Source organism: Vulpes lagopus, chromosome 8, assembly GCF_018345385.1.
Source record: "Vulpes lagopus strain Blue_001 chromosome 8, ASM1834538v1, whole genome shotgun sequence".
Taxonomy (NCBI): Eukaryota; Metazoa; Chordata; class Mammalia; order Carnivora; family Canidae; genus Vulpes; species Vulpes lagopus.
In genome coordinates, this window is record NC_054831.1 from 79,783,599 (window position 1) to 79,811,597 (window position 27,999).

Sequence of the window (27,999 nt, forward strand, 5' to 3'; positions counted from 1 at the left end):
TTTGCTAGGGAATGAATTTCAGAAAACCAAAAACCTAGAACTGGTACTCAACATTCAATATACACTTACCTGTGAAACTAAAGCCTAGATAATGGTTACCAGGGTACACAGCACAGTCTGCAATGGCTAAATGCTCTGATCTTATGGACACAATTAAACTGTTCAATAAATGGAATAATGGTGATGTTCATGAAAAGTAAAATAAACACTTAATACTTTAAATGTATTAATTTAGAATGAAGAGATATTACTTTAGTTTATTAACAGGGGAGAAGGAGAGGAGGGAGAAGAGGTGTTAGTTGATTAAAATAATGCTTGTAGGAATGAACCAACTTACAAAGGCTAAAAAGAGCAAACTGAAGCAAAAAAAAAAAAAAAATAACCAAGAGAAAAACATGAACATTCCTAAATATGGAAAGACATTACAAAGCAATAAACACACAAGCAAAACAAACAAGGAAAGAATAAAATAGAGCACATAATGAAGGACAGCGTGCTACTGTGTAGCCAAGAAAGTGGAATATACAAATATACATGCAACTGCTTCTATTTTTAAAAAGTGAAAGAATAAAGCATAAAATTAAAAAAAAAGAGAGAAAAAAAAGATTCTGTATGGAAGAAAGAAGTAGGGTAGAAGGGCCAGGAATAGAAACAAGAATACTATGGAACTTAACTTTGAAATTCCACACAATTTTGTCACATGATTATAAGAAAAAATAATTAAAAAGTAGTAGTTTTTAAAAATTGAAAATAAAAAGGAACAAGTGAGTTGTTGTTGTAATTACACATAGAAAAGCACTAGTTCAGGGGCGCCTGGGTGCCACAGTTGGTTAAGCATCCAACTCTTGGTTTCAGCTCAGGTCATGATCTTGGGGTCCTGAGATTAAGCCAACCCCACCCCGCCCCATCATGCTCAGCAAGGAGACAAGGAGTCTGCTTGAGATTCTCTCTCTCCTCTGCCCCTCCCCTGTTCCTACTTGCAAGTGCTATCTTAACAAAAAAAATACTAGTTCAATAATTGAAAAACATAGTAAGCTGTACATACGCACTACAACTTATATGTAAAAAACAAAAAAATCTGAAAAATGAAACATGTTTTCAGTAATTGTCTCATTTATAGTAATACAGTAGTGATTTGCAGTAATGTAGACTGTTGTCTTTGAACTGTGAGTAAATCAAATCAGTAATTATGCCAGTATCTCCAAGACCTAGATTTTTGGCGTGGCCGAGAAATCCAGATAGTAAGATTGATGAGACTGAGTAAGAAACATTGTAGCCTCAAATATGAAATATAAGTATAAACTTATAGTGATATATATTTCCTAGCTTTGTCCATTAAAAGGCACAGAAAAAGGATCAATACAGCAGCAGGGAGTGTTCTTAAAGTACAGGTTTAAGCCTCTACCATTTCCTAAGGAAACCAGGATTTTTATAAATGACGGAGTCCAGGTATGGAGCAGAAACAACAACAAAATGTACAAGTGGGCCTGGAATAACTGGTCATCCTTGAAGAAAGGGAGGCCACTGAGCCTCTAGGTATAAGGGGGGGGGGGGTCAATGTCAAAGGATATAGGAAATCAATGCATTGCATTCCTTAAATTTACATTATATTAAATGTCAATTATACCTTAAAACTAGGGGAAAAAAGGACCTAGGAGCAAGCCATTCTGAAGCAGCATCCAGTGGCCAAAGATAGGGTAATCTAAACATTGTAAGAGTAATAACCAGAATGGATCAGAACACCGCAAATGTGCTAATATCTGCAAGTTCATAACTATATTAAAAAGAAAAAAAATTAACTATTTTCAGAGAATTGTAATGAATAAAACTCATCACTTCTGAAAACCGATAAAAGGAATCAAATCAAGCACCTGTCCTACCTTTAGTATAAGTAAGTACATCATAGTAACCAAATAGTTGATGAAGGGAGTTCTATTTATTTATTTTTTAAAAGATTTTATTTACTTATTAGAGAGAGAGCATGAAGTGTGTGGGGGGGCAGGGGGAGAACAGAGGGAAAAGCAGACTCCTTGCTGCGTAGGGAGCCCAATGTGGGTCTAGATCTCAGGACCCTGAGACCATGACATGAGCTGAAGGCAGATGTGTAACTGACTGAGCCATCTAGGTGCCCCAAAGGCAGTTTTCTTTTTACAGAAATATAATAAAGATGACTGATAAAGGCACTTTCACCATTTTGCAACCTTCAAGGAACAAATAAATCTAGGCAATGATAATTAATTTTGACAACATCACAAAAAGACATGATGTACCTCCCAAGGAATTAGAAAGCCCAAACCATCTCTAGCTCTATCAGTTTATCAGGAATAAAGGGAAGAGAGGACAGAAGAAATGATACCATGGAGACACAACCATGAACATGCAGACTATAAAAGGTCCTACACACGATTTCTTTTTTAACAACAAATCCTAAAAAACCCCAAAAAGCTAGAGAGGGAATCTGTGGATTAAAAGACACTGAAGAGACAACGTTTGGACTTTTATATGAATTCCAATTCAAACAGACAAAATGAACAAAACCAAAACAAAAAAGGTGTAAGACAAATCAAGGGAAGTATGAACACTTAATCTGACGATACAGATAAAATGATACAACTTAAAGGATTTTTCTTCAAAATAATCCAGGGGAGAGGAGGCAGGTTGATAGTTAAAATGAGAATGATCCGAATTGCAGAAGTTGGGATAAACCAAAGGAGGATTGTCTTTATGCAGAAGTTGGGATCAACCGAAGGAGGATTATCTTTAAGTAGATTTGACCATGGATTTTATTGTGGTGAATGATAAATACTGTCCTATTTCTGTATGTGATCTGACTTGAAGCATACCTAAAAATATTCAGAGCTGCCATTTTATCCTTTTTTCTTTCTTTGTAAGATTTTTAAGTGTAACTAAAATTGTTTTGCAAAAAGCCTAACACTTAAAACACAGAGTTCTTCCATAAACATATTATGTACATACACATGCCCCATCCCACCCCCCTCTGGCTAGCTGGATTTGGTAAAATGTTGATGGACAGACCTATAAAAATTTGCCATCATTTCACACAATGCCAGACATTTTTTAAATCTCACTTAACAAATGTATAACTTTTACATAACGATCTTTAAAAAAAGGTTCCTTAAAACCAAGATGGTTCTATAAAGTTGGCCAACTGACGAAAATGGTCTAAGAAATTCCAGAGACACTAGGTTTGGGGACTTAACAATTTTACATAGAATTCACTTAAAAATCCAGATTTCGATAGTCCTAAAGGTAGCCAAGGGCTAGAGCACAGTAGCAGCTGCCTCTTGCAGGAGGGCATGTTTCTCTTTTCCACCACAGCCCTCCCTTCCTCAAGGCATATACAGTAGGCCTGACCTCTTTACACATTTGAATGTGAGAGCACTAGCTAAAGCCTACATGGTTCTTAAGGAAGGCTCTCACCTCATTCTTAAGAACAACAGGAAAAAGAAAATACCTATAAGAGCCAGCATTATTCAGTTTTGCACTTACAATTTTTTAAAAATTAGCATTCATTATTATTATAGCTACAAAAAATAAAACACTATCTGCATTTTTTAAGTGCTTTTCTTTGACAGAGAAGGAAGGCTTACCTTTAGATCAAGGCTGTTAAGGCTCACAACATCATCATCCTTTGCTCTCCGCTTTCTTTTCTATGTGGAAAAAAAAGATTTCATTCTTATAAAAAAGGAATGCATGTTGCTTCATTAAACAAAGACTCCATAAAGCCAGAAAAAATCACTATAAAAAAAGTGAAGCTGTACTTAAAATTTTTTTAAAAGAGGTTATTTCTGAGGGATGCTCATAAATTATCTCTAGTATATTTACTACTTAGTCTCCCTGAGTGAATCATCTCATGCTACACCCTATTAAAAAAAACCTTACGGAAAGTTTTTCTAGAACACAACTCTGAGAAAAAGTAAATTATGTTTTAAACATAAAGGCAACTTTTTTTTTTTTTTTTTAAGGAACACATTATTTATCCTATGGAGGGGGGAAGGCCTTCACTAGGAAAAAAAAATCCTTTTCTCATGGCTCAAAGAAATTAAGACTTGTTGCCTGAAGCAGGATTTATTGGTTGGAAGACAACACACTCCTAGCTATTATTCTTCAGCCTCATTCAACTCTGCTGATGCCTGTAGTGGCAAAACTGTGTACAATCTCATTTCTGTCCTTTATCACTACTGAAGAAGAATCGTTAAGTAACATGTCATCCACTTACCCCTCAGAATAACTTTTCGGATTACCTGTGACACAGTCTAGCTCTTGTGAACTCTCAAAACTGACCAGCCAGGGTTCCCTTCCAGGACCTGACTCTATCCCAAGGAGAAACTGCTAGTAGTGGAGTCAAAATCGAGTAGGATAGGGACTACAGAGAAAAGGAAAGATGAAGTCCAGATGGAAGGGGGAGAACAGATGGAGCCTGGATCTCGCAGAAGTAAGGCATCATCAAAATAAGGAGAGGGAGCTCTGTGAAGTTAGCAAAGTTCTTTGTGAAGATCAAAGTTGATCTGAATCAAGCCTCTTTGCAAAGTTCAGAAAATCTAAATTCACATTAAAATGAACAGAAAATTCTCCAAGTCAAATCCTATACAAAGTAACTAAGGAAAAAACGGGAAAAAGGGAAGAGTAACATACCTACAGGGAATGAAAGTACCTCAGAACAAAATGCTCAAAGAAGCAGAGCAAAGCTATGACATACTTTTCAAAATTTAGCTAAAAGACATTAAGAAAATTGTGTAAGATCTGAAAGAAAATATAAATCAGGATTGGAAAAAATGAAAAATGATGTGACAAGAAATCTTTATTGATCCTAAGTTCATATCCAGAAGATCTAGAAAAATATGAATAATATGATCCTAATTTAGAAAAACAAACTAAGCAAAGATCATGCATGTGTGTATTTTATTTGTAAAGCTGTGTGTGTGTGTGTGTGTAAATAATTATATGAGCAAAACATAAAGGACAGGTACAGTGTTGCTGACAAGGGTTAGAGTGGAGGTTGGGGATGGAAGGATTGACGGAAGAGAGGAAAGGGGGAAAACTGTCAGAAAGAAGTGTACTGAGGGGAAAAGCTCATTTATGAGTGTACTTATGCATTTATATAAAATCACATACATGTGTCTGCATATGTATAAAGACATTTAACATATTTTAAAACATTCTATTGTATTTTCTTTTAAATATCTTAAGAATATTTTGCTTTTCCTATTTACATGTGCAGCCCATCTAGAACTTGTTTGTTGGTATATGGTATATGGTATATAACTATGCCACAGCTAACTAACTGTCCCACCGCTATTATCTCTGTTGCAAGCACTATTCCCCCTGATGCCTATGATGCTGTAAGTTCTCATACATATGTCAGTTTCTGGGTTCTCGATCTTACAGCATTGGCCTACTTACCTAGACTTTCATCCACACTGTGGTTCCATACTTAACTGTACCTGTGGGGTAAGTCTAAACAGCTAATATAATAAGTCACATGTATCCCTGGCTTGCACAATACTTTTACAGCTGTCGGGCCTTCACTTTTCTTCCTGAGCTGTAGAATTGAGATCTCTTATACTCTATCAGAACTGCACTGAATTTATAAATTAATACGGGGAGTACTGATATTTTCATGTTGCATGACTCTCCATTTAATTTGGTGTCTATGTTCTTTATTAATGCTTTCCAATCTTTCCCATAAAAATCTCACAGATCTTCTCATAGATTTATTCTAGGTTTAAAAATTGTTATTTCAATAAAAGCTTTACAAGTTACATTTAATTGTTTATTGCCAGTATATATACATTTTACTGAATTCTTTTTATAAATTTTATAGTCTGTAATCTTGCTTGAACTCTTATTAGTTCTAACAGCTGCAATTAATATTCTCTTGGATATTCTATGTAGATAGTCAAATTGTTCCTAAGTAATGGAATCCTACTGTCTCTTCCTTTCTAATTTGAATACTATTTGTTTTCCTGTCTAACTGTGTTGGTTAGAAGCACCAGTACTATACTGGATAGACATGGTGACAGTAGGCTTTTTAAAAAAAATTTAAGGGGATGTTTCTAACATATTATCATTACAAAACATGTTGCTTGTGGTAGGTCTCAGGCTAAGGAAGTTCAATTCTATTCCTAGTTTGCCAAGAATTTTCTCATGATTGGGTGCTGATTTTATTTTTAACCATTCTCACTTTTCCTTCTATTTTCTTGGGTTCATTCTGCTGTTTTCTCTAATTACTTGAGCTAGATGCTTACTTTTTGTTTTTTTCCTTTCTTAAACCATGTTATGTAAAAGTTTATAAATCTCCCTCTTAGAACTCCTTAATCACATTCCAAACGTCATATTACATGAACCATGAGATGTTTCTTTTGTCATGGGAGAACTCTACAAAAGTGTTTTTCCCAAGTGGGATGTACCCATCCCAGAGGAGATGTAAGATATCTTCCCTGGAGTGGAGGAGGAAAATGCAAGAAATTCTATTTTTATGTATTTACTAATCCTTAAGAATAAGCTTTACTAATATTCAATACACAGATGATGAGCTCATCATCATCTACATCATAAGGAAATCTAACAGATTAAGAAATTGACCTCACACTGTGAAAATGTCATGGCTATTTGCAATAAAGACTTATGTCCACTATCATGAACTTCACCCTAAGTTGAGTACTGTGCTGTTAGTAGTTAATAATGGTGGTACATACATAAAAATTCCAAATAAATGTATCAGGCATACATATTCAAAATATTTTTGCTGATAGGTTTACAAAATCAAGTTTGGAGATACTTCTCTACTAAAGTTTTTCTGTGTGAGTTTAGGCTTGTCAACTATTAAGGGAAAGAAACTAAGATGAAAAAAGTTTCAAAGAAAATAGAGAATTATATTAAAGTCAGGAGATTCTTGTTATGAATGCTTCACTGACCAATTAATATAAGTTACTGGTGTTAAGAGTACAGAAATCTCAAAGTCCCCAACAGAAATATAAATTAAATACAAAAGAAGAGAGTACAAATTAAATCTGTATTGCTGAACCCATTGGCACATGATTATGTAAAGCTTGGCAACCTAGAAACAGAATGGTATGTGCTATTTCTTCCAAATAAGAAAATAAAGAATCATGTTCTATTTGTATATACACTATTTATATGAGTATTTATAAGGTATGAGTTTTTAATTACAAAAAGAATCAATTGTCTGGTGTCATTTTGCAGTTAGATGCCTCCGTAAAGTCTCATTCTAAAAATAATGAGACTAGGATACAAGGATGATTAACAACACAAAATAATTCACTCATATATATCATATGAAATCATTTTTATATTTTTCAAACAAGAAAAAAGCTGTTAGAGTATGAACACAAAAACAATTTCATGTTTCATAATATATTCTAATTTAAAAACTGGTAGTAATAAGAAAAAGGGTTGCATAGGGTTAAAAATAAAAAGATCTGGTACTTTTCAAAATACGTTTTATATTTAATTGAAATAAAAGTATTTTTTTTTAGCTTGTTAGCAGAAAAGAATTAAATTAGACTGCCAAGGATGGTGATAGGAACTCTGTACCTTAAGATACTCAGAGAAGTACCGACAACTGAGTTGTACACCACACTGACTGAAAGACAATCTAGGAATTAATTCTATCAATGCCCAGACATAAAATACCCAGGAGCTACTCACCAAAGTGAAGTCCCAATGGGGGCCAGGTGTTAAAAATGTGAAGGAGCTACCTCTCCGAAGGGAATATCTGTTAAAAGAAAATTCAAGTAATAAATAAACTGAGAGTAACTTTTATAAAACAAAGCACTCTAGACATACAAAAAGCTCTTTTTCATAGGTTCAAAATGATTTTAAGTAGCCTTATTAGTCATTCCATTGTAGAAATGAGAGCATGCAAAAAAAAAAAAACAAAAAAAACAAACAAAACAAAAACAAAAAACAAACCAGGGTATAGGTTTTAGTCATTTTTACGATCTTTAAAAAAGTGAAAGGGCACTAAAATAAAATTAGTGGACATATCAAAAATAATTCACCAAACCAAGCAGGGTTACTTTAGGTACATATACATGGTTCAATAGCAAGAAATCTATATAGTATAGTATACTAATAGGTTAAATAAAAAGCAGTAAATGATGCAAAAAGTATTTAATAAAAGTCATTATGTACCGCTAGTATTTTAAAAATAAAAGGATGTTCAATATAATAAAACCCAAACATATTTAATTTGCATTTCATGTTTAAATCTCTTCCATGTACTTTTTAAAAAAGTTATGGCTTAAATAACCAAATAAAGAATTTTAAAAACTGTATCTGAGATGAAGATCTCAAGTAAGATTAAAATTTGACTAGAGTTTTTGTTCATTACTATTAAGTGACAGACTTTTCTTCTGTGTTATTTTTCCATTCATGAGAATCCTTATAACCAAAACCTGTCTTCACCTTTATAATATATAAGCCTCTATGTTTATAAAACATGTAGAAAAAAAAAAACACAAAATATAGATAGCACAAGAAATACGGTTTATAAATACTTACCATTAATCACTTTGGATGTAAGTAAATATAAAATAAATAGGTTTTCCCCTTGTATAGAAATAAATGAGAAAAGCAAAGGCTATATATTCATAGCCTGCCAGACGCTGGGGAGTCAGTCACCATCACTTGTGTTGAGGAAGACTCAAAGGCAGGCTGAAGAGAGGGAAAGCTTCATAGTGGAAAAAAGGGAAGGTTTCAAAAGTGTGCCCTGATTGGAGACTGTTGGCAATGGGAAGCTGAAGGTGAGACATCCTATGTGATTGGTGGTGGTGGCAGGGGGTGTATTTGGCTTGCTTTGATTGGTTCTAAGTTGGAAGCAAGGATAAAAATTAGGGAACCTGGCAGTTATTGATCAAGTCCTGGCCACATGGTTCAATTGTTAGAAAAGTTAGTGTTTCGCTTTCTGGATTGTAAGGCCATCCTCCATTTGTATATTCATTCCACCTCTCACCCTTGATCCTCATGGTCTTTATTCACTCTAAGTTTTATACCACAGACGCTATTAAACCTACAAGACTTTACAAGCTTACATCAAATACAGGTAGTTTTTTAAGCTAAATATAAAGCAGCAGTCTGCTTACATTTTGACAAGGAACACAAGGGAAAATGGCTACACAGAGAAAGAGGATGTCAAAAGGCTTCACAGAATCAATTCTTAAACAATACTAAAGCTAAATCAAAGAGAAATAGTAATTAGCAAAGCATAGGAGAGCCAGGAAGGCTTTTCCGGCAAAGAGAACAGCACAAGTGGGAGTGAAATGAATTATATTCAGGAAACAGCAAGTAGTTCCTTATGTTTGAGTATCTAAAGAAATAAGGTAGGACTAGATAAAAGGCCTTACATAACAACCCTTAGAGAGTATGGACTTGATCTTGAATGGCGGCAGCAATAAGCCTTGGAACAAGAGGGATGAACTGGGAGGCAACAAGACTGGTCGTGAAGAAGCAAGAGGGTGAAGGAATAGCAACAAAGTTTAGTGAAGCATATTAGAAAGTGGGTCAATGACAAAACTAGCAGATTTTTCCCTCTTTCTATGTCAGCCTCAGTTTCCAGCAAGTTTCCCGGCACAGAGAAATAGGGTTCCACTGATAATTAGATGCAGAAAGATCTTAAGATATTTAAGTAAGCATTTCCTAAATAATTATTTATGAAATATTAAAACAGTAGCCTTTGTTACTATTTTAAAAAAGATTTTTATTTATTTATTCATGAGAGACACACAGAGAGAGAGGCAGAGACCCAGGCAGAGGGAGAAGCAGGCTCCCTGTAGGGAGTCCGATGTGGAACTCGATCCCAGGACCCCAGGATCACGACCTGAGCCAAAGGCAGACACTCAACCACTGAACCCCTGGATGCCCCACCTTTATTACTATTAAAACTCATCCCACGCCCTTCCGTCCCCCCATCCCAGGCCTCCCCAGGGCCTCTTTAGTGGAGCAAGAGAACTTAAGGAACTGATTTTTCTTGCCACTGCAGAAAAACTAACAATGAAGAAAATAGTATGATTTTTGATAAAACACTAGAGTGAGGTATTTAGGTTAAACCAACATGACATCTGAAATGAATCAGAATTCATATGTCTAAACAATACATAGATATAATATTATAAACAATGCTAAAAGAGAATAGGGAAAAGCAGGACATTCATACCCCACAAGTCCATGGATCATACTTTTTAAAAATACTTCTCTAGGTAAGTGCTGTTATATACTACATGGTTAATAACAGCATCAGTGGGGACTTGGTTGAGAAGCATTAATTATGATTTCTCATAAGATTATTTTTAATCCAATGCAAATATTCATTACAAAGTAGTAATTATAGTAGCACTTAAAATATTCAATAAATACATCCTTAAGATGAGTTTTAAGGAGAACACAAAACCAAAGTTACTCATTTCTTTAGTCCCTAGAATCAACCAAACTGACCTCAGAATGAATTTCATGTTTGAAAGCTGGAAAGAAAAATAGCTCTTAGGAATTTCAAATAGGTCAACAAACTGGAAAAATATTTCCAATCAGATGGCAAGATTCTTTCCAGTACAAGCTGTAATCAGTTTTATAGTAATGCTATTTTTTCCCAATTCAATAACAAGTACCTATTTATTCTGAATACCCATGGAAAAAAAGAACCCAATAAACAAATTGTGCCTCAAAATCATGTAAGACAGTGCCAACTTTTAAAAAATCTTGGAAAGACATACAGTTATCTTTCACAGGGGTCAGGCCCAAATGTAATAGCTATTTTAAATCCTTGTGGGAAAAAAAAATTTTATTTCATAAAATGTTAAAATTGTAAGTGGCCTTTCTAAAAGATACTAAGCAGAGTTCATTTAAAGAGGTATTAAGGGCTGAAATAAGAAATGATGGTCCTTCATCTTTTCAATAATTTTTGTCCAATCCTCTTTTTTAATATATTCAAACAATTACAACATTTCAGGCATAAAATAAACTAATAAGTGAAGGAACCAGCTTGTTGTAGTAAATCGTGTTTTCTATTAATCTCATTGTGATTATTCCTTGGCCTAACATCCATACTTCTTTTCTTATCTTTTCGTGTGTTTTTAAACAATGTAAATTATTTTTACATTGAACTAGTTTTGGCCTACACAAAGCAAAACTACAATGGTAAAGATGATATTCAGTAAGAGAAAAATTGTTAGTTCATTCTTAGATTATGATTTGTATTACTGCCCTCTTCTATCGTGGCAAATAAGTAAGAATCGTGGCAAATAAGTAAGAACTGAATTTGAATTATAAATAGCAGAAAGACAGCTCAATGAACATTTTCATAAAATGTACTAGACAACATAAGGGAGTTAATCCTTCCAATTAAAAAGGAAAACCACAAAAATGTAAAGATACTGGCTTATAGCAAGGTAGACATTTAGAAGTTTTTAACAAAGAACCACCAAAATGAGTTAGCAAAATAAATATTTTTAAAAAGCAAGGAAAATAGAAGGGCTAAAGATAGGAATATAACAGACTAGGTCACTGACATTTAGCAAGACGACTTGATGCATAGGGCACCCAAAATAAGACAGAGTATAATTGAAAATTGTGATGCCTCCAGATCTGTTAAGGAGAATTAGTTCCTACATGGTAAAACAAGAATACAATAGGGCTGAAATACAGCTGCTAGACAAAGGAAGCTGGTCCTACACACCAGCAGTGCAACTCAAATAAATGTCTTAGCCTAATTACAAACTACTATGTATAACTCATAAGCAGCTAAAATTTAAAATTTTACTTTGTAGATGCTAAGGGTACCATGAATGTAGAAAGAATGATGTAAACTATTCTCTGTAGTGAAAATTTGTTGATATGTGGGGTGCTGAACTATTAAGGTTCTCAGTTTCTTCGTAAATCAGGCAAAAAACAATGACAAATATTACTGAAACAATTCATTTATTTGGGTCAAATATCTGATATAATGGACTGTTTTGACTACTTAGCATCTTTGCTATTAAGAAATTGTCTCTTCTTGGGGCACCTGGTGGCTCAGCAGTTGAGCGTCTGCTTTCGGCTCAGGGTGTGATCCTGGGGTCCTGGGATCAAGTCCCAAATCGGGCTCCCCACAGGGAAGCTGCTTTTCCCTCGCCTGTGTCTCTGCCTTTCTGTGTCTCTCATTTATAAATAAATATATAAATAAATAAAATCTTAAAGAAAAAAAAAAGAAATTGTCTCTTCTCCCACTTGGTAAAGTTTCCACAAGAAACTCATATAGACTAATATCTCTTACTATTAGGGCTTTCTCAACTTTGTTAGCTGTGAGCTCCAAATAATAGATATATTTTGGAACATTTCTAGAACACATTTGAGCATCACGCATACACACAAAATGTAGAATATTCATTTCATATAATGGAATACTATTTAGCAATAAAAAGGAATGAAATATTCATGCAAGCCATAATATGGATAAACTGCAAGATTATATATTGTATGATTCCATTTATATAAAATGTAAAGAAATATAAATTTATACAAATGGAAAGCAGGTTAGTGGCTGCCTAGGCCTAGGGGTGGAAGTGGGGGTTGACTGCACACAAACATGAGGTAATATCCGTGGTGATGAAATGTTCCATCAACGGATTGTGGTAATAGTTGCACAACTACATAAATTTACTAATATTCACTGAATCGTACACTTACAATGGGTAAATGTTATGATGTGCAAATTGTATTTCAATAAAACTGTTAAAAAAGTAATCATTTGATTTGGGAGCAAATAGCCTTAGGAACTAATGAGGATACCCTTTTATTTTTAGCAGCTATATAAACAGTAATGACAATGACAATCTCAAATTATCGAGAACTGGCTCAATTATTTGTTTATATGCCCTAATGTGGTTTAAAATATGTTTTGAGGGACACCTGGGTGGCTCAGCAGTTGAGCGTCTGCTTTGGCCCAGGGCATGATTCCAGGATCCAGGATCGAGTCCCACATCCGGCTCCTTGCAGGGAGCCTGCTTCTCCCTCTGCCTATGTCTCTGCCTTTCTGTATCTCTCATGAATAAATAAATAAAATCTTAAACAAAATAAATAAAATAAAATACGTTTTGAAAAATAGCCTATTCAAAAAGTGAAATTTCTTTAAATAAGGGAACAAATCCTTAGCTCTGAGTTTATATAACAGCTAGTCTGGCTAAAGACTACCTTTAACCCTGGATATCATTCTATATATTTATCACTTTCATTGGAAAAAAAATGTACAGAGTAAGTCCCATCACCACTGGTTAATCACTGGGATGGAATTATCTTTCTTTTCTAATTTTTTGATTTTATTTATTTGAGAGAGACGAAGAGCATTCGCACCCATGCACATGACAGTGGGGGGAGGGAGAGGGACAAGCGAGCTCCCTGCTGAGCATGGAGCCTGATGTAGGGTTGGGGGAGGCATGCTGCTGGATTTCAGGACCCTGAGATCATGAATCAAGGGTCTATGGCTTAATTGAGTGAGGTACCCGGGCACCCCATGCATTATCTTTCTACCAATGGAGAACATTACTTCAAATCTGTTAAAAGAAAAATCCTATAAAATCCTTAGAAGGATCAGTAGGGATTTATGCTCCTGCTATACAAGTGATATATAATATTTGGTAGATTCTCCCAAGGCTCCAAACAGCAGAAATAGAATTATTTAAATGTTATTTATATCCAGTAATTGTAGTATTTGCATAGAAAAGCTCCTTAAATGTGGTTACATGACTGATGGTAATTGTTTCAATGGTTAATGCTACTAATACATCTCTTTGGAGACATTTTGTAGAGGCATGGCAAAGGGAACATTAAGAGTTAGGAAATACAGGACATTTTCTAGCATCGAGCTGTGAAATTTCAGAGAGCTTCACATTCTCATCTATAGAAGAATTTGTGCTAAATTCTAAGGCCCTCTTGGCACTAAAATGGATGACTCAATGTTTCTTAGAGTTAATAACAGCAGCATCAAGAAATTCATGGAATGCCTGTTATGTCCCAGGCACTATTCTAAGCGTTTGGATGTTTACATGAGTTCTGTACATTGACTCATAACTCTTACAAGCAACTCTAAAAGTCAGGTTCTTATAAACAAAGTATAAATGAAGAAGGTGGCAGCACACATCAGTGAAACCTTAGTCAAGGCCTCAAAGTCAGCAGTGGCAGCATCAGGATTCACATCTAGTCAGTTTGCATCTCGCATTACACTGCTAAATATCCTACACCACCTCTACAAAAGCTGACAACAGAGCTAACTGCTAATATTCTTGATAAATGTTAAGTAAGTGATAGTTCTAGTGTTTCCTGCAAAAATTACAAATTATAATACCTAATATTTATGGAGCATTTGCTCTGTCTAGGTACTGTCCTAATGCTTTACATGAATTATGTCACATGATTTTCAAAACCTAACGAGGCAGAGATACTATGAAATAAGATTTAAAGAGGCTGAGTCCTCAAGAGCCAGAGTTTGAACCCAGGAAACCTGACCGTAAAGCCTAAACTCTTTAAACACTAGTATTTTATTTGGGTTATGGGTGTCAGTCTAAAAGAATGTACATTCCCAGAGAAAATAATTAGGTGAATCAAAGCTAGGGCCAGAACAGTCAGCATCAGGGAAATGAGACCAGGAAAGCAGGCCTTCCTCTGAGCTCTGAGTTATATGGCAGGGCCCAGGGCTGTAAGTGGACAAGACCCTTTCCTCCTACCCAGGACAAAAAGAGAGGGACATAAGGGGAGAAAGGATTTGAGAGGCCTGCCATAGAACCTACACAGAAGCTTACACTCCACTGGATTCTAGCTGTTTCTACCTTCCTCCCCATTAATTTCTCCCCTGCTAGAGCCTATAGCAGTCACTACACATATGACATGTTCCCCCCACAATCTGTATGTAGCGGAGGCAAACCAGCTTCATAACCCTTTATTTAACTTGGTACAGACTTAAAAACAGTAAGTCATCTATCTCTCCTAGGAGCTGTACATCCTAGCCATTTCTATTGCCCACTTCATTCTGACGTAGCGCATTTCTTGCTTTGCGGGCCAGGATTAATTATTAGCAATGGGTGTAGCTGGAAATGAGCTCCAGACCTGTGGGTCAGGTTATTAGAGGGTGGGCATGCATGTGTATGTATACATGTGCATGCACACATGCACAAATACGCATGCGCGCACACACACACCATGTGCTGACTAGTTTCACTTTAAATTTCTGACCACAAATTTCTTTTTTTTTTTTAAGATTTTATTTATTTATTCATGAGAAACAGAGAGAGAGAGAGAGAGAGAGAGAGAGAGAGAGGCAGAGACACAGGCAGAAGGAGAAGCAGACTCCATACAGGGAGCCAGACATGGGACTCGATCCCAGGTCTCCAGGATCATGCCCTGGGCTGAAGGCAGCGCCAAACCGCTAAGCCACCCAGGCTGCCCTGACCACAAATTTCAGGTAGGTCTTCACTCTGGCCTAGCAGTGAAATTACTGGTCATCTCCTCTCCTACTCTTGGAAATAACTATTTCAAACCTTTCTCTTACTCTTCCAATACTCCCTCCTCAACTGGCCCTCATTTTCAGCTTATGACTTTGCATCTTATAATATTATATCCCCCACATTTACGCTGTCCAATCTACCAATATATTCTAAACTTTTTCTTCTTTTTTTGTTACAATGTGTAAGCCGTATTAGGAGACCAAACCCTCCACCTATACACTGGGTTGTATCTTCTCTTCTCTACTCTTTAGAGAAGCCAGAGACAAAACACATTAACTTCAAAAAACCCCAATAATCAGATATGAAATGTAACTAGATGAAATGCAACAATTTAAAGATAAAAATTGCTAGAGGAAGATCCTTGATGAATAAGGGCACATAGTATAACAAGGTTGTCTTGAAGAAAAGCAATTGTGTGATCAATGGATTTATGAACTGATTTAGCTGGTCATTTTCAGAGAACGATGTATTTACTTGAAGGAGCCACTAACAGATAAACTATCATTATTTGGACTTGAATACTTTGCAGGCATTTACTCTACAATGAAGTATTCCTGCCAATGATAAAAATTTGTGCTTTCAAATGAAAATTAGAATGTTTGAAAACTGTATCATGTGAGCATACCTCAACACTTAAAAGCTTTTCAAGTGAGATTGGTGATTATATAAATGTGATTTTTTGATAGCATGTAATAGTTTGTATCAACCTTTGGAAGATCTGCATAACTCAGTACACCAGTATTTTTTAAATGACAAATACATGTCATCATGGATAAGTAAAACATATCTATTAAAACATTTAAAAGACAACGGATTTTAGTATAACAAAGAATGAAAAGTTCATGATACATTTCAGATTCCAAACTGCAGCCAAACCTTAAGAAACTACCACTTGTCAAGTTCTGGTATATTAATCCAAGAAGAATACTCATAATTGTCTGAAAAGACCATTAAAGGGCTCATGCACTTTGAACTAAAAATCTATGTCAGGGCATATTTTCTTTATATACTCATCTATACTTCATTCTCTAATATACTTCATCTCTACATACTGCAGGAAGCAAAAGAATCCTGCTCCCTTTTATTAAGTTAGGTATTAGAAATCAATGAAACTTATAAAAACTCCAGACCTCTCACTAATTTTTGGTTTTGAAAATCTTTGTTTTCAAAAATATGTTGTTTATGCAAATATAATGGGTCTGACTGCTAAAAAAATTAACAAATTTAATCATTCTAAATAAATATAATAGACATCAACAAAAGCTCTTTGGTATCCTCAAGAATTTTAAAGAGTATACAGAAGTCATGATACCACAAAAATGAGAACTGCTACCCTAGAAAAGACTTGTACAGGTAAAGAAAATGGACACCCAAATATACCTTATATGATATACCAAATAAACTCCATCTGAATTACGGAAAAAGACTTAAAACTATTGTAGTAAATAATATTTCACTGTAAAAAAGTATCATAATGTATTTAATTTCCTTCCAGTTTTTTCTAGCCTTTTTATTACTATAAAAATGTGTTGATATACTTGATTGTACATACACCCACATATACTTGTACAGTTACTTTCTTAAGATAAATTACTATATATATAGTGTTCAGTTTAAATATATGCGCTCTTAGGGGCATCTGGGTGGCTCAGGTCGTGATCCTGGGGTCCTGGGATTGAGCCCCCCATCAGGCTCCCCACAGGGAGCCTGCTTCTCCCTCTATGTCTCTGCCTCTCTGTGTCTCTCATGAATAAATAAATAAAATCCATATCAAAAAATATATATGTACAAAATTTTGTTCCATCTGCCAAATTTCTTCTACAACATACATGTAATGGGAGTACCAGAGAGAAAGGAGCAGAAAAAATATTTGAAGAAATAATGCCTGAAGACTCAAATTTACTGAAAAACAAAAACATATACATCCAGAAAGCTAAGTGAACTCCAAGGAAGATAAATTCAAAGAGATCCACAGATATATCACAGTAAAAATGGTCAAACATTGGAGAGAATCTTTTTTTTTTTTAATTTTTTAATTTATTTATGATAGTCACAGAGAGAGAGAGGCAGAGACACAGGCGGAGGGAGAAGCAGGCTCCATGCACCGGGAGCCTGATGTGGGATTCGATCCCGGGTCTCCAGGATCGCGCCCTGGGCCAAAGGCAGGCGCCAAACCGCTGCGCCACCCAGGGATCCCCATTGGAGAGAATCTTAAAAGGAGCAAGAGAAAAATGACTTGCTAATTACAAAGTAATCCCAACATGTTTAAGGGCTGACCTATAAGCAAAAACAATAGAAACCCGAAAGCAGTGGGATGTCATATTCAAAGTGCTCAAGGAAAAAGACTATTGACAAAGAATGCTATATCCAGCAAATCTATCTTGCACATATGAAGGTGAACTAAAGACATTATCAGATAAACAAAAACTGAGAAAATTTGTTGTTTGTAGACCTGTCCCACATACAGAAGTATTCAGACTAAAAGCAATGAGCCTATAGGAATCTACCCAAAAAAACAAAGAGCATCAATTAAATCAGTTTAAAAGAGAAAAAAAAATCCATAAAGAAATTAAAATGCCATAAATTAGAAATTTTATGCAAAAGAAAGCAATAAAGGGCAAACAGAGAAACAAAAGTCACATAGAAAACAAAATAAAATAGCAGGCATAAATCAAATTTTATCAATAGTTAATATTACAAATGAGGGAGTAAATCACCCAATCAAAAGAGATTGTTAACCTGGATTTAAAAAAAAAGAAACATAATCCAACTATATATCATCAACCCTTGAACAATATGGAGTTAGGAGGACATTGTGACCCCACCCCCCACCCCCTGGACAATGTGGTCAAAAATCCACATTTAACTTTTCATTCCTGCAAAACTTAATTACTAATACCCTTCTGCTGTTGACCATAACCCCTGACAATAACACAAATAGTAGATTTGCACTTATTTTGCATATGTATTATACAAAATACATTTTTACTATAAAGCAAGCTTGAGAAAACGTTATTAAGAAAATCATAAGGAAAAGAAGATATATTTACAGCACTGTCAAAAATCCACATATAAGTGGGCCCCTGCAGCTCAAACCCACATTGTTCAAGAGTCAACTGTACCATCTATAGAAGATATATCTTAGCTTCAAAGATACAAATAGCTTGAAAGTAAGAGAGAAGACATCATACAAACAGCAAACCACAAGAAAGCTAGACTGTTATCTAATATCAGACAAAATAGACTTTAAAACAAAAAACAGTAACCAGAGATAAGGGGGCCATTTTATAATGATAAAAGGTTCAATGCATCAGGGAAGAATAACAGCTACAAATGTATGTATCTAATAAAATACAGGAAGCAAAAACTGACAGAAATGACGGGAAAAACAGTTCAACAATAATACCTTCAACACCTCGTCTTCAATAATGGTAGAGTAGTAACTAGAAGATCAACTAGGAAATACAAGACTTGAATAGCCTATAAACCAACTAGATCTAGCAGCCATCTATAGACACTATGTCCAAAAGCATATAGATTCTTTTCAAATACACATGGAACATTCTCCTTGAGAGACTATATTCTAGGGCATAAAACAAAATTTAATATATTTAAAAGGATATAAATAATACAAAATACATTCTTAGCCACAGTGGAATGCAAGTGGAAATCAACAACAGGAAAAAAAAATTGGGAAACTAACAAATATGTGGAAATTAAACAACCCACTCCTGAGTAATCAATGGGTCAATGAGTGAAAGAAGAAAGCAAAGGGAAATCACAAAATAATTTGAGATTAGTGCTAGTGAAGACACAAAACATCAAAATTTGTAGGATGCAACCAAAGTGGTGCTTGGGGAGAGACTTACAGCTATAAATAACTATATTAAAAGATTTCAAAGAAATAGTTTTCCATTTTAAGACAATGGATAAAGAAGGGCAAACTAAACCCAAAACAAGCAAAGGAATAGAAATAATAATAAAGTAGAAATTAATGAAACAGAGAAAAAACAGTAGAGAAAAATCAATGAAATCAAAAGCTCATACTTTGGAAAGATCAACAAAATGGACAATCTCCAGACAGACCAAGATTAAAGGAAAGACTCAAATTACTAGAAACAGAAATAAAAGATAATAAATTATCATTTATCTTATAAAATAAAAAAGATTATAAAAGATACTATGAATAAGTGTATGCTGACAAATTAACTTAGATGCAATGAGGAAATTTCTAAAAGACACAAACTACTGAAACTGACTTAAGAAGCAGATCTAAAACAAGGGAAGAGACTAAATTAGCAATCAAAAAACTATAAAGAAAAGCTCAGGTCCAGATGGCTTTACCCCTGAATCCTACCAAACATTTAAAGATTTAATACCAATTCTTCACTAACTCTTCCAAAAACGGAAGAGTAGGGAACACCATTCAATTCATGAAACCAGTATTACTTTGATGCCAAAACCAAAGACACTAAAAGAAAACTATATTGTGAATATAGATGGAAAAAAATTCCCAATAAAATACTAGCAAACTGAATCCAACAGTATAAAAGTTATACACCATGACCAGGGAGACTTATAGTCAGGCAAAGATGTTATAACACCTAAAAATTAATGTAATACATCAGGGGTATTGCACCTGGGTGGAAAGGTTGGTTTGGGCATCTGCCTTCGGCCTGGGTCATGATCCCAGGTCCTGGGACTGAGTCCCACATTAGGTTCCCTGCTCAGTGGAGAGCAAGATTCTCCCTCTGTGCTCCCTCTCTCTGACAAATAAATAAAAATGTTTTTAAAAATGCAATACATCGGGATCCCTGGGTGGCTCAGGGGTTTGGTGCCTGTCTTCGGCCTGGGGTGTGGTCCTGGGGTCCTGGGATCGAGTCCTACGAGTCCCCCGTCGGGCTCCCTGCATGGAGCCTGCTTCTCCTTCTGCCTGTCTCTGCTTCTCTCTCTGTGTCTCTCATGAATAAATAAAATATTTTTTTTTAAAAAAAGGCAATAGAGGCAGCCCGGGTGGCTCAGCAGTTTAGTGCCGCCTTCAACCCAGGGTGTGATCCTGGAGACCCGGGATCGGGTCCCACGTTAGGCTCCCTGCATGGGGCCTGCTTCTCCCTCTGCCTGTGTCTCTTCCTCTCTGTCTCTCATGAATAAATAAAATCTTTGAAGAAAAAAAAAAAAGGCAATACATCGTAACAATAAAAAACAGACCAAAGTTAGGGTGAGGTGGGGAGAGAAGCATCTGACAATATCCAATACCTTTTCAAGATAAAATCACTCAAAAAACTAGAAATAGAAGTTTGATAAATGGCAGTCTGATAAGGGCATCTACAAAATTCCACAGCTAACATCACAGTTAAAGGTAAAAGACTTGATGCTTTCCCTCCAAGGTCAGGAACTAGATAAGGATTTCCAGTCTCTGATTCTATTCAACAATGCACTCGAGTTTCTAGTGAGGGCAATCAGGGAAGAGAAAGAATTAAGGTATCCAGGTTGGAAAAGAAGAAATATAACTATTTTTATTTGTTGATGACATAACATTGTAGAAAAATCCTGAAGAATTCACCAAGAAAAACAATCAAAACGATCAAAAATGAGTTCAGCAACAGTGCTGGATACAAGAATCAATTGTATTTCTATACACTTGAAATTATGAAACTGTAAATGAAATTAAAGAAATTCCATTTACAATAGCATCCAAAAGAAAAAAATACTTAGGAATAAATTAAGCAAATACTACAAAAGTTATACTCTGGAAACTGCAAAATACTGATGAAAGAATAAAGATCTAAATAGTTGGAAAAACATTATTTGTTCATAGATGAAATACTTAACATGGCTAAGATGACAATACCTCCCACAACTGATCTACAGATTCAATGTAATCCCTATCAGAATCCCAGCTGACTTCTTTGTAAAAATGGACAAGCTGATGCTAAAATTCACATGGAGTTGCAATAGACCCAGAAGAGGTGAAAGAGTCATGAAAAATGAAGAACAAAAGCAGGACTCGTATGTCTCGATTTCAAAATTTACTACAAAATAATGATAATAAGGTGTGGTACTGGAACAGGGATATACATACAGATCAAGGGAATAAAATCTAAAGTCCCAAAGGAAACAGATACTTATGATCAACTGGTTTTTGACAAGATGCCAAGCCCATCTGATAGGGAAAGAACAGGTTTTTCAACAAATGGAGCTGGGACAACTGGACAGCTACAGGAAAAAGAGTTCTCTTACTTCACATCATATATAAAAATTAACTCACATGGATCAAAATCCTAAATATAAGAGCTTAAACTGGAAAACTTAGGGGTAAGCCTTCACAACCTTGAATTTGGCAAAGGATTTAGATGTGACACCAAAAGAAAAAGCAACAAATACAAAAAAATTGGACTTCATCAAAATTAAAAAAAAAAAAAAAACTTTTGTTCTTCAAAGGACATCAGGAAACTGAAAAGACAACCGAGAATAAGAGAAAATATCTGCAAATCATAAATTTGATAAAGGACTTGAGTTTAGAATAAAGAACTCTTGTAACTTAATAATGAAGGACAAATAACTAAAAAAAAAATGGGCAAAAGATGGCCCAGCAAAAAAGGCCCCATGATTCCATCTGTATGAAATGTCCAGAGCTGGGAAATACAGAGACAGAAAGAACTCAGAGCTGGGGACAAAGGAAGGGGAGGGGCTTTGGGGAGGTGGAATGATAACCAAAGGGCATGGGGTTTCTTTTCAAGATTAATAAAATTATTCTAAAATGGTGGTGATGGTTGCACATACGTGAATACATAGAAAAACATTGTATACTTTAAATGGGCAAAACTGTATTGTATGTTGTTTTTCAAATTAGTGTACAGTGAGTTTATCTACAGAAAGTTTTATATTTACATAGATTCATACACCAGGTTTTCTCCTTATGATTTCCGGATTTGGTGTCAACTTAAATAGTTGTTTCTTCCTTCCTCCACTATTAATTGATATTACCCTGTCATATTTTGTGTCTTTATGCAGGTGTCTTACATTCTTTCTGGAAAATGGAATAGTTATTTCACTCCCTAGTTTGCCTCCAGGGTTCTTCCAAGTTCATTTTTATCCTCATGCTGCTTGTGTTACCCCCCTTTCTTCAGCAGACCTCATTTCTACCCTCACACAAAAAAATGGCAGCCTCAAATTCCCGCTCACAACGTTCCCTACTCCTCAAAACTTATCCAAAAGTAAGCCATCCATAGCTCTTAGCCAGGCTAAATTCTCTACCCTTAATCTGAATTCCATCCTTTTCTGCCTTCTTGGCTCCTTGCTTAATCATCCTTTCTTTCCTGTCTCCCTCTACCTATTTCCCAATCCTATCAAGTTTATACCTGAAGAGTCTGCCCCACAAAATTGTGTTACCTCCCCCGTTACTCTTGCCTTCCTGTTGCAATGAAACTTCTTGAAAGTGCAATCCACACTCAGTATTTGTTTTCCAATCTCATTGCCAGCTCTCATTCAAAAACTCAGTTTTTATCCAGACTACTGCAGACTGACTTCCCACCAAGTCATCATCTACACTTGGGATTTTTAATTTGGTATCCATAGTTGGACTGCAAGGGACTACAAATCTGAAATTTGGGGGTATTTTCTAAGACTTAAGGAGTGTTATGACCCCAATTGCTACCTACTTTTCTCAGTGAAGGCAGAATGACCTTTTGAAATGCAAATATGATCATGCCCCTGGCTTGTCTTTCAGTATTTCCCCATCACCTTTAAGATAAAACCCAAACTCTTACGACATAAAGGACTCCTTCATGATGTGGCTCTTACCTCTTCAGCATAATCTCTCATCACTATCCCTAAATCCTTCCCTCCACACAAGTAGTGTCCAGTCACAGCCAACTAGGTGATATACAGAACTCATGCTCATTTGCCTCAGGGCCTTTCAGCATGCTTCTCCCCTGTAAGAAGCCACCTGTTTACACCTCTCTAGATTGGTCCTTCAAGACTCAGGGATTTCAACAGGAAATCATTTTCTGTTCTTTTCTTAAGTGTTCCCTTTATTTGCATCTATGGCATCCTGTGTACACCTCTACGTAACTTTTGTCACAATTGTAATTATCAATGTATCTTTCTTCCCTATAAAATTATAAACTCTTACAGATTAAGGATAGTATCTTCCATCTCCGTTTTCTAGTATCTGGCATTTACATATTTCCTGAATAAATCATACCTCATTTTCTTCTCAAACCCTGCAAACATTCTAAATTCACTATTTTAACTAGTCTACAGAAATGATCTAAGATGGTGTTCTTCTCATGACCAGATTTAATGGTCTTTTTCTTCCTTATCCAACTTAAACTTTGCAGTCCTTCCTTATCAGTAACATTTGACATAGTTTACCATATCCTCTTTCTTGAAGTCCTTTCTTCATCTGCCCTCCTAGATACTGTTCTTACTTGGTTCTGACGATTCTCTTTACCCTGACCTTTAAATGTTGGGAGAGCTTCCAGAGTTCGTCCTCAAACTCTTCTTTATTTATACTCGCTATCTATATGACTTCCCAGTTCCATGATTTCAAGCCAATTTGCTGACAACTCTCAAATTCGTATCCGGATATGTAGGTGGGTTCACTTTATGAAATTTTACTGAGCTAAACACAATTTGTGCACTCTTTCAAGTGTTAAAGTTCAATAAGAGGTTAAAAAAAGAGAGAAAAAAGCAAATAAGACAGTAATGAGTAGAATAATGTATAGAATTGTTGAATCGCCATATTGTACACCTGAAACTAATAGAACACTGTATGTTGATTATATTTCAATTTAAAAAAAGAGGAAAAAAAATAAAAAAATTGTGAACTCTTTATTTTATTTATTTTGTGAACTCTTTAATAAGTGTCTCATAACCTACCAGAAAACAAACCTCCTCCAAGTCTTCCTTTTCTGACATGAGTAAAATCCACCCTTCTACTGCTGAGGCCAAAAACCTCAGAGTGCTCCTTTGTCTTTTTCTCTTAACTCCACAGTTAATCCATCTGCAAATCCTGTCAGCTCTATTTTCAAGCACGTCCCAAATGTGAGTATTTTCCACATCTCCCACTCTGATATGATATCTCCACTGCAATACCTTAATTGGTCTCTGCTTTTTAACAGAGTGGTACTTTTAAAATATACATCACATCATTTCCTCTAGCTTCCCAACTCACGAATTCAAATATAAAGCCCTTTCCGGGGTCTCCTAGGTACTGCATGATATGGCCACAGCCATGTCTCTGCATCCTCTGCCCTTCTTCCCCTGAGCACTAGCTCATCTTGGCTTCTTTGCAGTTCCTTAAACACACCAAACAAGATTCTACTTCAAGGCCTTTGCACTTGCTGCTCCTCTCCAAATATTCACAAAGCTTTAGTTGCTTAATTCCTTCAGATCTCAAATGGCGTCATAAGACAGGCTTTTCCTTCTATTTTTATTTTTTTAATTTTTATTTATTTATGATAGAGAGAGGCAGAGGCACAGGCAGAAGGAGAAGCAGGCTCCATGCACCGGGAGCCCGATGTGGGACTGGATGTGGGACTCGATCCAGCGTCTCCAGGATCGCGCCCTGGGCCAAAGACAGGCGCTAAACCGCTGCACCACCCAGGGATCCCCCTTCTGCTCTTTTAAAAATAGCGACACTACCCCTTCCTTAGGTCTATCCATGCCTTTATTCTCTTCACAGCATGACCACCTGTTGTTTTATATATTTGATTCAGGTCTTTCTCACCCAATCAGAATTTTTAAGACTTATTAATTCATGAGACACACACAGAGAGAGGCAGAGAGAGAAGCAGGCTCCATGCGGGAAGGCTGATGCAGGTCCTGGGGACTTGAGGCTAAGGCAGATGCTCAACCAGGTGACCCTCCCCTAGTGAGAAGTCAAGCTTCACAAGAACAGGGACTTCATCTACTTTATTCACCAGAACTCCCAGAATCAAAACAAAAAAACAAAAAACCTAGACCTCTGCGGAGTAACCTACTGATGGGTTTATATGGGTTTACATCAGCCTTGCTGATGAAAGTAAGGTGTCTTGGCTCTCAAAAAGGGATCAGCACATCAGGCATACAGGGAACGTAAGTCATGTACCGGACTTTGCCCAAAGCAGAATGTGAAATGGCCCACAGGGGCTTCTGAAATGATGAGCAGAGGTGGAACTCACAGACGAGAACCACAAGCAGGAGCGAACAGGGCTCTCTGCGCAGCTGCTCTGTCTGCCCCGCACAGGTCTCGATCTGTACAAGCCAGGGCCGGCACCGTCTCCAGGTACCGACGGGCGAGGGCGAGGACAGGCCGGACACGGAGGGTCCCACCCGCCGACCCGGCGGACCACCTCCCACGTGGGTGGGCAAGCGGAGCTCTCCGCACTTCCCTGCAGCGCTGCTCCTCAGACGGCCTCCTGAAGCCCTCAGTGCCCCTTCTGGACACTCGGGACACTCGAGACACGGCGTGAACAGGGAAAAAGGGTCGGCGGCCACCCTCTCGCATCTCTGCACCGGGGAGGCTGGAACCGGCAGTTCTGCTCGGTTCACCGACTGGGCCAGTTCTCCAAAAGACCGATGCTGGTGTCCCCAGACATCACAGGCCCCCTCTGGGCCAAAACTTCCCTGCCTGTTGGGGGTCACCCACGGCACTTTCAGGCTCCCGGTTTGCATTTAGGACCCGCCCCCGCAGCCTGCGGAGAGCAGGGTCACCGCCTACTCTGAGCCTACCCCCAGCTGAGCCGCCCACCCCCCCCCCCCCCCCCCACCCCGCTGCCTGGGGGAGGGGCAGCAGGAGGAGCCAGAGGAGCCTGAGCCTGCCCACAGCCAGGGGGGGGAAGGGGAGGAGGAGGAAAAGGAGCAGGAGGAGGGGGAGCAGCCTGAGCCCCCCAGAGCAGGGGGAGGAAGGGGAGGAGGAGGAGGAGCAGCCTGAGGCCCCCCAGAGCAGGGGGAGGAAGGGGAGGAGGAGGAGCAGCCAGACCCCCCCAGAGCAGGGGGAGGAAGAGGAGGAGGAGGAGGAGCAGCCTGAGCCCCCCAGAGCAGGGGGAGGAAGGGGAGGAGGAGGAGGAGCAGCCTGAGCCCCCAGAGCAGGGGGAGGAAGGGGAGGAGGAGGAGCAGCCAGACCCCCCCAGAGCAGGGGGAGGAAGGGAGGAGGAGGAGGAGCAGCCTGAGCCCCCCAGAGCAGGGGAGGAAGGGGAGGAGGAGGAGCAGCCAGACCCCCCCAGAGCAGGGGGAGGAAGGAGGAGGAGGAGGAGCAGCCTGAGCCCCCCCAGAGCAGGGGGAGGAAGGGGAGGAGGAGGAGCAGCCAGACCCCCCCAGAGCAGGGGGAGGAAGAGGAGGAGGAGGAGGAGCAGCCTGAGCCCCCCAGAGCAGGGGGAGGAAGGGAGGAGGAGGAGCAGCCTGAGCCCCCCAGAGCAGGGGGAGGAAGGGGAGGAGGAGGAGCAGCCAGACCCCCCAGAGCAGGGGGAGGAAGAGGAGGAGGAGGAGGAGCAGCCTGAGCCCCCCAGAGCAGGGGGAGGAAGGGGAGGAGGAGGAGCAGCCTGAGCCCCCCAGAGCAGGGGGAGGAAGGGGAGGAGGAGGAGGAGCAGCCTGAGCCCCCCAGAGCAGGGGGAGGAAGGGGAGGAGGAGGAGCAGCCTGAGCCCCCCAGAGCAGGGGGAGGAAGGGGAGGAGGAGGAGGAGCAGCCTGAGCCCCCCAGAGCAGGGGGAGGAAGGGGAGGAGGAGGAGCAGCCTGAGCCCCCCAGAGCAGGGGGAGGAAGGGGAGGAGGAGGAGGAGCAGCCAGACCCCCCCAGAGCAGGGGGAGGAAGGGGGAGGAGGAGGAGCAGCCTGAGCCCCCCAGAGCAGGGGAGGAAGGGGAGGAGGAGGAGCAGCCTGAGCCCCCCAGAGCAGGGGGAGGAAGAGGAGGAGGAGGAGGAGCAGCCTGAGCCCCCCAGAGCAGGGGGAGGAAGAGGAGGAGGAGGAGGAGCAGCCTGAGCCCCCCAGAGCGGGGGGAGGAAGAGGAGGAGGAGGAGCAGCCAGACCCCCCCAGAGCAGGGGGAGGAAGAGGAGGAGGAGGAGGAGCAGCCTGAGCCCCCCAGAGCGGGGGGGGGGCGCGGGGGAGGCGGAGCGCACGCCCCCTCCGAGGCAGGGCTGGAGGCGGGGGAGGCCTCTCCTCCTCTCTCCCCGCTCCCCGGGTCCCACCCCCCAGCCCCCGCCCGTCCCCCCAGCCCCCGCCCCTCCCCATCCTCTCCCCCTCCGCCCCCCTCCCCGCGCCTACCCGCCGTCCGGCTCGGGCCTGGGGGCGTCGGCCGAGGGTCCCGCGGCGCCGTCGGCGTGGAGCCCGGAGGCCCGACGGCTTCGCCTCCGCGGCCGGGGCGGCTTCGGGGCCGCGGGCGCGGGCTCCATGGCGCGGAGGGGGCGGGCGGGGGTGGGGCGGTGGCCGGGTGCCCGGGGGGCCCGCTGGGACGGGCACGGCGCCCGACCGCCTCGGCCCGGAGCGCGGGTCCTGTCAGGGGGGCGCCGC

General features: G+C 38.9%; 1 protein-coding gene across 1 annotated transcript; it reads right to left on the minus strand.

The window, feature by feature from the left end:
* Positions 1-3,575: 3,575 nt before the first annotated feature.
* LOC121497759 (neuroepithelial cell-transforming gene 1 protein-like) lies at positions 3,576-27,999 on the minus strand. The gene is made up of 3 exons (XM_041767481.1): positions 27,754-27,999; positions 7,693-7,759; positions 3,576-3,671 (listed from the first exon to the last, which is right to left on the minus strand). Exons 1-3 carry the CDS (start codon positions 27,879-27,881, stop codon positions 3,576-3,578), a joined length of 291 nt encoding a protein of 96 aa, XP_041623415.1. The 5' UTR covers positions 27,882-27,999.